The sequence below is a fragment of the Ochotona princeps genome, chromosome 15 (genome assembly GCF_030435755.1).
Source record: "Ochotona princeps isolate mOchPri1 chromosome 15, mOchPri1.hap1, whole genome shotgun sequence".
Taxonomy (NCBI): domain Eukaryota; kingdom Metazoa; phylum Chordata; class Mammalia; order Lagomorpha; family Ochotonidae; genus Ochotona; species Ochotona princeps.
Window position 1 is genome coordinate 15,791,890 of NC_080846.1, and position 13,102 is coordinate 15,804,991.

Consider the following 13,102-nt stretch of genomic DNA (forward strand, 5'->3'; position numbering starts at 1 on the left):
GGATCAGGAATGAAAAACCACTCAGTGCCCACAGAATTCATCCTACTCGGGCTGTCAGATGACCCGGAGCTTCAGATTGCTATCTTTCTCTTTTTGATGATTACGTATATATTAAGTGTTACTGGAAATTTGACCATCATCACCCTCACCTTGGTGGACTCTCGTCTGCAGACACCTATGTATTTCTTCCTGAGGAACTTTTCTGTGTTAGAAATAACTTTTACAACAGTCTCTATACCTAGATTTCTGAGTACCATTATCACCAGAAACAAAACTATTTCGTACAATGATTGTACAGCTCAGCTGTTTTTCTTCATCTTCATGGGCATCACTGAATTTTACCTGCTAACTGCTATGTCCTATGATCGCTACGTAGCTATCTGCAAACCCTTGCACTATACAACCATCATGAACAAGAGAGTCTGCATGTTGCTTGTCTTCTGTGCTTGGCTAGCAGGATTCTTAAACATCTTCCCGCCAGTGATTCTCTTCCTCCAGTTAGATTACTGCAGCTCCAATGTCATCGATCATTTTGCCTGTGACTACTTCCCCTTATTGCAATTATCCTGCTCCGACACATGGTTCCTAGAAGTCTTCGGCTTCTACTCTGCCATAGTGATCCTGCTTTTCACGTTGGCATTGATAATCTTGTCCTACATGTTCATTATTAGGACCATTTTGAAACTCCCCTCTGCAAATCAGAGAAAGAAGGCATTTTCTACATGCTCCTCTCACATGATTGTCATCTCCATCTCTTACGGAAGCTGCATATTCATGTATGCTAAAGCCTCTGCAAAAGAGAGAGCATCATTGACCAAAGGAGTGGCTATTCTCAACACTTCTGTTGCTCCCATGATGAACCCCTTCATATACACCTTGAGGAACCAGCAAGTGAAGCAAGCCTTCAAAGACACCATGCAGAAAGTTATGTTCTTTTCTGGTAAATGAAAGTATTAGCAATGCTCAAAGAACAAAAATCCCCATAAAGGTTGTTATCATGCACACCCTCTCTCCAAACTCTTTTCTTGACTACATGAATTTTTCCCATTTCTGTATTAAAATCCCCCACACACACACATTGTACCGAACAAATTTGACAAAGTAAATACTGTTTCTGTAGCTTTTGAAATTTAAAATATTTTATTCAATTGCATTTGTGTGAATTAGAAAATTCTGTTAATTTTGATTTTGAATATAATAGAAGTGGTTTGCTTGGAAGACACACAAGGTTTTTAGTTTGATGAATATATTATCAGGATAGTATCAGGACTTTCAAAATTTCCATTGTTTGTAGTTCATAGAAATAATTGTTATTGGTGAACTTGATTCCATTTGGCATTTCAGAAAAATCAAATATCTAATGTGGTCAGAAAACTAAAATATCCACTTAACTATTTGAAGATGTTAGAAATTTTCCTACATTCAAATTGTGTGCCATTAGTTGTAGTTACAATGAGAACAGAACAGAGAACATGAGATGAAACAAAGCAGGGTTGCTGTTGTTTACATTTTTAGTGATTATTATAGTGCAGATCTGTTCTCTGTTTTATGTGGATTGGTTCCCTCAATTCTTCCAACAGCATTATGAGAATTCTTAACTAGGTTAATGTCAACAGCTTTATGAGCATTCTTAGCTAGGCTGAGTAATTGCAATGATTTGAATCAAACAGAAAATAGGCTATAAACTGACACAAAAATGTTTAAGAATGCAACTTTCAGGGGAAATTCATTTTAATCTGAGTGTCTAAGAATGACTGCAAGGTTTTTGAAACTTGGGAAAATGAAGCAAACATCCATAGTGACAATTATTTGCACCACAGCTTTGTACAAGGCAAGTTACACTAAATGTTTATTTATAAAATCATTTAGAAAGCATTATTTTTCATTCATAAGGAATAAAAAGTGTGAAGTTAAGATCAAGAGTTCAACATTATGTAAATTACAGCTTTCACATGCGATGTTTAAGTCTATTTTTGATACCACCAACCTTACTCTAAGAGTCACATACACTAACTTTAATTTGCAATGAAACTGATGCTCATATGAAATGCTAGGTCTGTTAAAGATTTTTCTAATGTGTGATTAATTAATTCAGGTTATACTTCTTATATTATGACAGGTTTGGGGATATGGTAAAGGGAAAGCCTAAGTCTTACTCAATTTTTGAAAGCGATTTAGTGGTGAAAAATAACAAAATAAAATTTCTCTTGATAAGAGGCCCAATCTGCAGGTAATATTATTGAGACAGACTGTCAGTTTTGTTGCTTTTTCTCCTTAGCAGTTTTATGACAGGTTTCATAATCATTACTTTATCTGTGTTCACTTTAGCCATGTTATTGCAAGAGCCATGTATAGGGGGCATTTATCCCTTTTGACAGACCCTCAATTTGAATGGCAGGTTAAGATGTAACTGCAGGTCCAGAGATGGCAGAGCTGGCTTTAGAAGCAGAGTGCTGTGGCGAGAACGCAGGCCGAGGGCTCTGTGGATTTCAGGCACCAGTCTAGAAGAAAGCCATAGGATTCATTGTGTTAGAAGGTCTCCACTCAGGTGCTTGAGTATATGGCCTTTCCACCTCTTTCCACTATTTGGAGAGGGAATGCACTTGTTTCCCAGATAATAATGTTTCCTAAAGAGCCCAGACTTGCAGTTTGCAGAAGGCCTTTATTTGACCTCATAATGAATTCCAAACCATCTAATTCCTCTTGAACTCATGTTCTTGGCCAACCTGCTCAAAAGGGAGACATTGCTGACCTGATAGGTATTGTTGAAGCTCTGGTGTTTACTACCAGCAGAGAAAACATTACTGGAACTGTGCTCAGCTCTTAAAGTCACCACTGGCTGGAGCAGTAACAAGCCTGGTGGAAAAAGGCTCTGTGTGTGTTCCTTCTGATGTTAACAGCTGGAGCTCCATACTGAGTGCTTGCTGACCTTTAAAAACTAAAGAGAAAACAGATTTCTGTTGAAATTGACTCAGTTGTCCACATGAATATTATTAGAAACACAAATAATACAAAATGCTGGAAGAAAAGAAAATCCCAACCTTCTGTTGATGGAAATGTAAGTTGTGGTAGGAATTATGGAGAATAGTTTGTAAGTTCCTAAAAAAAAAAAAAAAAAAGACTATAACCTAGCTACCATATGATAAAATAATTCCACTTCCAAGAGTATATCTCTCCCAAAATGAAATCACCATGTTCAAAGAGATATCTGCAGTCACATATTGGTGGCTGCGCTGCTCACAGTAGCTATTTATGGAATCAATGCAGATGTTCTTTAATGGATAAATGGATAAGCACAGTGTGTAAAATATGATAGTCTATCATTCTATCACTTGCATCAAAATAAAGCTATAGTACATTATTACATTATGGGAAATCAGAAACAAGACATACCACTCAAGGAATCCTTAAAAATATCATTGTTCTGAATATAGAATCATGATTATTAGAGATTGGGAAGGGCAAGGGAAGGCAATGAAGGATACCTTCCTACCGAGTGTCGAAAATAGTCACATGGAAGAATTAAGTTTGGATATTCTATTGCACAAGGTTGATGAAGGAGTACAGTTCATAATAACACGTATTACTACAACACAGCAAACTACTACTCCGAATGAATGTGGTGTAGTAAGAGAAAATAGGGATTTTTATTTTCCCTATCTTATCAGTAAATGTATACCTACGCATGTATTGTAGTTCTATGTTGCACTTTGAGGAATGTGATTATTAAATTCTTAAAATGTTTAAGGGAAAAATGTACATGTCAGATAAACTTGTCCAGATGTGATAATATGATTACTGGTTATGAGTTCAATGTTAATGAGTCAGTAACACAGAATGCACGGGAAAAGGAAGACAACTTAACCCACCTGTAAGTGTGATCTATCATGAAAGGGAAAAAATCACAATCTTCAATGCAGGACAAAATTATAGAAAAGATGAACACAAGATACATTTTGTGGATTCATGAGATGAACAGATTTTTTTTTAGAAAAAGCAAAATAGCAACATTATTGTGAGACTGAGAGAAAAGACCCTTAAGCTTATGTTAACCAGAATAAGGAAAATAGTGAACTTTGCAGTGGTGGCTGGCCTGCACACATACCCACTCTTCTACAGGCTTCAAGGCACAAGCTACCAAGCTGGAGCACTCGCAGGCTACTGGTGCTGGAAATGCCTCTGTCCTTTGTGTGATCAGTCAGGCTCACAGGGCTGAGTGGATCACACTGTGTGAGTGTGGGAATCTTGTTCTCAAAAGCTATAAAAATTATGTGAGTGCATAATAGTGGGGAATGTGTAGCTGGGTCTCTAGCCACTCAATGTGTCTGACATCAGAGACTAAGATTCATGTTTGCCCAAGGTAGACCATTGTAGGACATTGTACTCACACAGAAAACTGCACAGACTTTTTATGTGGTACATATGCTGGTATGAGTGAGGGATGTAGTCAACATGGCCTAACCCTTGTGTTGATCACTTTGCAAGAATGGAGGGAACGCTGCAATTATGCTAAAAGTCTTGATCATTGCCTCCTCTGTGTTAACGAAAGAGGAAATACACTCTAGACTCTCACCCTACATTCAAGCGCTGACCAGAGTGTGTTGGCCACACCCAATACACATGTCTAGCTCTCCTCTGAAGGAGTAGTTATTCCACCAAGTCATAGAGGCATCATTCAAACATTAAAAAAAAAAACTTTAACAAAGTACTCCTTCCAACAATGCCTAAAAATAAATGCAGAAATGCAAGAAATAAAAACAAGGAAGACATGATTCCCCCAAAGAAGCAAAACAATTCTTCAATACGAAGCAGATAAGATAGAGTACTATCTATCAGAATTCCCCCTGTGCACCTGGCTTATGTCAACGCCAAAGCCATGGTGGAGGAAGAAAGGCAACACAGATAGTCTCGCATGGAAAAAGGAGAGCTTTGCCAAGCATCCAGACCGTGGAAGACCCCAAAGATTATCAATGAAGCATATGGCCACTGCACATTTCCAGAGAAACACTGCCTCACCAATGAGATCCTGAGTGAGTGTGGTACCTGACGTACTGTCCATTGTCACAACAGCCGGAATGCAGGTCCTTACACAACAGGTCCATTCCTTAATGGTTCATCAGCAGAATCTGGAAGTTCAGCTTCTTCAAACAGAGGAACGACACCAGGAAAAGAAGAGAAAATTCCTGGAGATTAAGATTTCATTGAACAATGAACTCAAGAGGTTGTGCGGTTTGAAGGTACACGTGGATATGAGAAAATGGCATTGAAATCTCACAGGCAGAAGAGCCGGCCCGCAGATGGCAGGAGGTGAGGGGAAGGAAGCAGCAGAACAGTATCATGTCTGAGGAAGAACAAGTGGTCAACAAGGCCGAGGACAAAAAAAGACAACGAGAGCATTCCAATGGAAACAAAGGAGACACAACTGAAAGAAATGACAGAATTCCAATAGAATGGCAAAGAAGGCACATCCACTCCTGAGGACAAAGAAAGAGGGCAGGAGGAGGCTGACAGCATGGCCGAGGAAGGACCCAGGGAGGTCACACTGGCTTGGAGAGCAACAAAAGAGGAACTGCTGTTGGACCCCATCCCGGAGGAAGAAAAGTATATATAATGGAACATGTGGATTTAAGTATCAACTAAGCAGAATTCTCAAAATAGTTGTGTAAGCAAAATCAATGAATCAAAAAGCTGGTTTTTTGAGAAGATAAACAAGATAGACACTCCACTGGCCCGACTGACAAAGAAAAAACAAGAGAAGGCAAGAATTAACAGCATCAAAGATGAAAAAGGCAACATAACAACAGACACCGCATCCATTAAGGCCATAATCAGAAATTACTACAAAGCACTGTACTCCAACAAATCAGAAGATCACCAAGAAATGGAAAAGTTCTTAGACTTCTACCACTTGCCAAAACTTAGCCCAGAGGCAACAAACGACCTGAACAAACCCATAACTGAAGTAGAGATTGAATCAGTGATTAAAGACCTCCCAACAAGGAAAAGCCCAGGCCCAGACGGCTTCACTCCAGAATTCTACAAAACATTCCGAACAGAGCTGACCCCAATCCTCTACAAACTCTTCAAAACAATAGAAAAAGAGGCAACCCTTCCAAACTCATTCTATGAAGCCAACATTACCTTAATCCCAAAACCAGACAGAGAACTAACAGAGAAGGAAAACTACAGACCTATCTCTTTGATGAACATTGATGCTAAGATTCTCAACAAAATCCTAGCCAACAGAATTCAAAAACACATCAGACAGATCATTCATCCAGATCAAGTAGGATTCATCCCTGGAATGCAGGGATGGTTCAACATTCGAAAATCTATAAATGTGATACACCACATCCAAAAACTGAAAAACAAGAATCACATGATAGTATCAATAGATGCGGAAAAAGCTTTCGACAAAATCCAACATCACTTCCTACTAAAAACCCTAACCAAGGTAGGCATAGATGGAAAAATCCACAACATAATTAAAGCAATATATGAAAAACCCAACGCCAGCATCATACTGAATGGAGAAAAGCTGGAACCCTTCCCACTGAGATCTGGAACAAGACAGGGATGTCCACTTTCTCCACTACTATTCAACATAGTCCTAGAGGTACTCGCTGAGGCCATAAGACAAGAAAAAGAAATCAGAGGAATCCAAATGGGAAACGAAGAAGTCAAGCTCTCACTATACGCAGATGATATGATTCTTTATGTAGAAGAGCCAAGAGACTCAATACAGAGACTGCTAGAACTTGTACGAGAGTTTGGTAGAGTGGCAGGGTACAAAATTAATGAACAAAAATCAACAGCCATAGTGTATGCGAACAGCCCCAAGATGGAAAAAGACTTAACCAGCAAGATACCATTCAAAATAACAGAGAAAAGTATGAAATATCTGGGAATAAATCTAACCAAAAATGTAGAAGACTTATTTGAAGAAAACTACAATCTGCTTAAAAAAGAAATTGAACAAGACCTCAAAAGATGGAGTAATATCCCATGCTCCTGGATAGGTAAAATCAATATCATTAAAATGTCTATACTGCCAAAAGCAATATATACATTCAACGCAATCCCAATCAAATTGCCCAAAACATTCTTCACAGATCTGGAAACAATGATCCAAAGGTTCATCTGGAAGCACAAAAAACCACGGATAGCTAGAACTATCCTGAAGAACAGGAAGTTAGCAGGGGGAATCACAGTTCCGGACCTCTGGACATACTATAGGGCAGTGGTTATCAAAACAGCGTGGTACTGGCACAAAGATAGAGAGGAAGATCAATGGAGCAGAATAGAAACGCCAGAAGGAAACCCACACAGATACAGCCAAATAATCTTTGACAAAAAGACAAACGACAACCCAGGCAAATGGGAAGGTCTGTTCAATAAATGCTGCTGGGACAACTGGTTGATAGCCTGCAGAAACAAAAAAATAGATCCACATCTCTCACCATACACTAAGATCAGATCTAAATGGATAACAGATCTAAACCTACATCCAGAAACCTTCAAACTTTTGGAAGAAAATGTTGGAAACACACTGGAACACTTAGGGGTAGGCCCTCACTTCCTAAAAAAGACTCCAGATGCAGTAGAAATCAAGACCAAAATAAACAATTGGGACCTCATCAAACTAAGAAGCTTCTGTACAGCTAGAGAAACAATCAACAAAGTAAAAAGGCAACCCACAGAATGGGAGAAGATCTTCGCACACGACATAGGTGATAGAGGGCTAATATCCAGAATATACAAAGAGCTACAAAACAACCAAAATGTCAAAACAAACAAGCCACTCAAGAAATGGGCACGGGAAATGGGCAGACACTTCACAAAGGAACAAACCCAAATGGCAAATAAACATATGAAAAAATGCTCAAGTTCCCTGGCAATAAGGGAAATCCAAATTAAAACATCAATGAGGTACCACCTAACGCCAGTAAGACTGGCCCACATGAATAAAAGCACCAACGACACTTGTTGGCGAGGTTGCGGGGAAAAGGGAACCCTACTCCACTGCTGGTGGGGCTGCAGGCTGGTACAGCCTCTATGGAAATCAGTATGGAGAATATTCAAACAACTCAAATTCAACATACCGTATGATCCAGCAATAGCACTCCTAGGAATATATCCAGAACACTTGTTCTATGAGAAACCAACATGTACTCCTATGTTCATAGCAGCACAATCAGTAATTGCAAAAACATGGAAACAACCAAAATGCCCATCAACAGAGGATTGGATAAGAAAGCTATGGTTCATCTACTCCATGGAATACTACTCAGCTATTAAAAAAAACAAAATGCAGTTCTTTGTGGCCAAATGGGCCAAACTGGAAACCATAATGCTAAGGGAAATGAGCCAATCCCAAAAGGTTAAATACCACATGTTTGCCTTAATTTAAGATGATATGATGTTATGTATAACATGTTATGTTTTGAATGTTATATGTTGTGTATAAACTAAAATTGAAGTATAGGTGAGGTGGTCACAGAAGGTGGCTGGGAACCCGCATTTACTTTTAACATATTGGTTACTCATTACTATGTCAATTAATTCCATAATGATGTAAATTTTTGCTGATGGTTGGAGCTTTCAATTGACTGGGATGATACTCTGCTGGCTCTGTCATCAGACCAGAGAGGGTATACCTAAGAAACCGTTGAACTTGACGGGACAATAAGATGCTGGACTCTATGTTTGGTATACGCTTGCAATGGGGAAATCTCAACTGAACTTGAGCTGTGGTTATGCAATAAGGTGGAGGAATCCACCATGGTGGGAGGGTTTGGGGAGGGGTGGGGAGAACCCAAGTATCTATGTAACTGTGTCACATAATACAATGTAATTACTGAAGTTAAATAATAAATAATTAAAAAAAAAAAATAGTTGTGTAAGAAGCTATTGCAGGAAATGATAAGATGACATATGGAGGTGGGGAATTCATATCGGACTTGGAAAAGAGATGGTAACATTTCAAGACAAAGTAAAATTTTAGACTCCACTGAAAGATGTAAATTCTGTTCAAATTGCTGTCTTTATTATCTCTCTATTCCCGAAATCCATTCATAACAGTCAAAAATATTTTTTATTTTTTTAACATTTTTATTTTGAATTTTGAATTATGTGGTACATTTTTGTATAGGCTGGGATTTCCCCCAAACACTCACCCCCTCGTCAAATTTTTCCCATTTTGTGACAATAGTGTAGTCCTTCATAAGGAATCATAATTCTATCAGTCTCTTATCTAAGTGTACCCCGACATTGTTGGTACAGACAATGTCAGACAGTCCAGCTTCCCATTGTCTACACATGTCCAACAGTTTCATGGGGATTCCATCTTTCGTCTGGATGCAGGGATGCATGTTCCTTTGTACCCCCATGTCTGTATATGATAAACCCTAGTACTCCATCACTATACATTTCCATAAGTGAGAAGCCATGAAACAAGGTCAACAACCGGTATGAGTTAGAACAGCCACATCAACAACAACATCATCAACAACAAATTATAGTACCTTGAAAAAATAACGTGCCACTGAGTAACCAACATGTGAGTGACAAAAAGGAAACACAGAAGTCTGTTGGGAAAAATGATGCCATTGTATAAATCATGAGACTGTGATGAATTCGCCTAGAGAAAAGAGATTATTTGGAAGGAACCAAACTGAAATAAAAACATTAAAACATATGGGATACAGCCAAAAAAGTAAACAAACAATCAAAAAACAGTATGGATTGGACTATTGGAGTTACACTTTCCATGTTGGCTTCTTTATATAAGAGAGAATATATGGTATTTGTTCTTTTGTTCCAAAAATATTTTTAAATGAATACATGGTAGTGATCATAATCACATTCAGGTTTTCTGTCATTATTCAGTAGAAGCATTCAAAAATGTAGACAGGACTGAAATTTTAAAAGCTGTGTGTGCACTTATTCTCATTTTATCTGAAAAGCACAGAGACAGAGATCTTTCATTGTCTGATTCACTTCTTGCCTTGCATCATCACGACTGGGTCAAACCAGAGTCAGAAATCTGAAATGCAAGCTGGGTCTCCAATCAGAATGACCGGGGGGGGGGGGGAAGTATTTGATCTACTGCCACCCAGGGCACACGTTAGCTAGAAGATAAATTTGAGGAAGAGTAACCAGGATAATAAGTAGGCATTTGGATATGGGTTCTTTGACATCCCAAGCAACAACTGAATCCTTGTGCTGATGTCTGCCTCAAGATTTAAATGCTTCAGCCTTACAGAATAATGAAGACCTTAGTTTATTCTGAAATGTCGCAATTATCTTTTAATTTCATTTTAAAAAACATCGTAAAGTACCCTCATATTGTCCATAACCTTTATTTCACAGGATATTTAAAAAAAGCAATCTATAATATGCTCATGAGAATGGAAGATGTTATTCCACATAGTCTCTACACAATCCTGAATAATGGCATATTTATTATACACTAATATAACAGATGAAACAAATGAATAGTCCAAAAATTAAGAAGAAGTAAATAAAGATAAATTACTGAAGAGGTCATGAAAATCCAGGAAATTAAGATTTCAGAAATAAATGAATTTTTCACAGGTGAAATCAGTGTCTCTAAGTGTTTTTCTTTGAGGATCAGAGATGAGAATGTGGATGTAGACTAAGCAGGGAACTGCTTCAAGAGTCAGAAAAAGGGATAAAAATGATTGACAGCCCAATAGACCTTGGGTGACAAAAGGGAAAATTGTTGGCCTTCGAATAAATGGCAATCTTATTACTGAAGACTTTTATCCAATTCTAAATTTGGCAAAATTGGAGACTGGGAAGTAAATATCCAGAGTCTCCTTTTAAAGGTATTTTCCAAAATTTGAAGATTAACACAGCAGAAATCTAAAATCAGCTTTATATTTCTGAAATGGCTATCGATATTCCTACAGGTTACCAATGGCAAGAAGATACTTATTTTACCTCCCACCACAAAGTAGTAAGTAAAATTACAGTCTTTGGAGAACCAAAAACTAGGCTTGAAGTAAACTAGAGTAGGTTGAAATTATCTAAATTCAGCTTCAACTCAACAGAATTTCAGTTTGTGTTAAGTTGGTAATCCTCATTTCTCCTTGTATGTCACTAAAAAATCAAAAACAGGGCCCGACAGCGTGGCCTAGCGGCTAAAGTCCTCGCCTTGAAAGCCCTGGGATCCCATATGGGCGCCGGTTCTAATCCCGGCAGCTCCACTTCCCATCCAGCTCCCTGCTTGTGGCCTGGGAAAGCAGTTGAGGACGGCCCAATGCATTGGGACACTGCACCCGCGTGGGAAAGCCGGAAGAGGTTCCAGGTTCCCGGCTTCGGATCAGCACGTATCGGCCCATTGCGGCTCACTTGGGGAGTGAATCATTGGATGGAAGAGCTTCCTCTCTGTCTCTCCTCCTCTGTGTATATCTGGCTGTAATAAAATGAATTAAATTTAAAAAAAATCAAAAACATAAAATATTACACGAATAAATAAATAAAATATAAGGTTATATAAATCCAATGAAACACAACAGAATAAAATTACAGATGACTTAGAAATGGGGAGTCAGGTCACAATTGTCACAAACTATTAAAATGTTCCAAAAACGTGTTTAAAATTACTAAATGGTTGAGTCTGCAATAGATATCTGAAATTTGAGGAATCACTTAGACTGACAACTTTGCAGCAAGTGGTGAATTTCCAGAAGGCAGATGTAACAGCAGGTGCCTGGAAGAAACTGGCACCCAGAAGAGCATGATATTCTACAGTGGTTCCAGGTCCTGAGAACACAGCGGAGGGGCCAGGGCATTAGTATTCACTTCTTTTTTGTTTTGTTTTGTTTTGTTTTGTTTTAAAGATTTTATTATTATTGGAAAGCCGGATATACAGAGAGGAGGAGAGACAGAGAGGAAGATCTTCCATCCGATGTTTCACTCCCCAAGTGAGCCGCAACGGGCCGGTACGCGCCAATCCGATGCCGGGACCAGGAACCTCTTCCGGGTCCCCCACGTGGGTGCAGTGTCCCAAAGCTTTGGGCTGTCCTCAACTGCTTTCCCAGGCCACAAGCTGGGAGCTGGATGGGAAGCGGAGCTGCCCATATGGGATCCCGGGGCTTTCAAGGCGAGGACTTTAGCCGCTAGGCCACGCCGCCGGGCCCAGTATTCACTTCTAAAGAGAGGGACTGACATACTGCTCATATGTCCGAGGGCCAAGATACTGCCAGTTCTAGGAGTGGCAAAACAAGGTAAAGCCTAAGGGCAAATATCTCCATGAAGTCCACTTCTGCAGGTATGGCCATCAGCCAGGAATTTCAGACCCAAAAAAATGAGGGAAAAAAAAGAAAAAAACTTATTTTGGGGCCCAGTGTGGTAGCCAAGTTGCTAGGATGCTATATGGGGTCGATTCATTTACTGATTGCTCCACTTCCCAAACTGCTCCCTGTTTGTGCCCTGGGAAAGCAGTCAAGGACAGCCCAAAGCCTTGGGACCCTGAACCCATATGGGAGACACAGAAGAAGCTCCTGGCTCCTGGCTTCAGATTGGTTCAGCTCTGGGGAATGAAACAGAAAATGGAAGAGCTTTCTCTCTGTCGCTCCTTTTCTCTATAAATCTGACTTTCCAATAAAAATAAATAAATCTTTCTTTAAAAAACTTACTTTCTTCTGTTCCCTCATTTTACACAGTACCTCTCACTGTCATGATCTGTTAGGAAGGAGATTGGATGATACAGTTTGCACTGTTTAAGTCCTAGGATCCCAGAGCTAAGCAAGTACAATTTGAAAAGTACATAAACCTTGATTCTTTTATTTCCAATTGGAAAGAAACATTATTTAAGGAGTTTTTAAGATACCAGTTTTATGGGTTTTTTGTGTACATTACACTCTCAATTATTGTCAATGTCTTGATTATGTGCCTACCTTCCTATCTTGCCTAAAATACATAATGTGTTTCTCATTAGCTAGCAAAATATTTGAATATCGGATTATACATTCCTTTGGTCCTTCTATTTTCTTGTTTCTTGCATGTTTACATGTGACATGCAATTGATTATATTATTTTGACAGGTATACATTTTCAGTTAAAACAAAAACAA

At 38.9% G+C, this 13,102-nt stretch overlaps 1 protein-coding gene and 1 pseudogene across 1 annotated transcript; both read left to right on the forward strand.

Moving 5' to 3' along the window:
• LOC101532062 (olfactory receptor 6C3-like) lies at positions 1-948 on the forward strand. The gene has a single exon (XM_004589794.3). It carries the CDS (start codon positions 10-12, stop codon positions 946-948), a length of 939 nt encoding a protein of 312 aa, XP_004589851.2. The 5' UTR covers positions 1-9.
• Positions 949-3,791: 2,843 nt separating this feature from the next.
• LOC101532303 (SWI/SNF-related matrix-associated actin-dependent regulator of chromatin subfamily E member 1-like) lies at positions 3,792-5,611 on the forward strand (annotated as a pseudogene).
• Positions 5,612-13,102: the final 7,491 nt, after the last annotated feature.

Bases quoted from the DNA above. Each gene is read 5' to 3' on its own strand.
- LOC101532062 (XM_004589794.3), top strand. From the start codon at position 10: ATGAAAAACCACTCAGTGCCCACAGAATTCATCCTACTCGGGCTGTCA.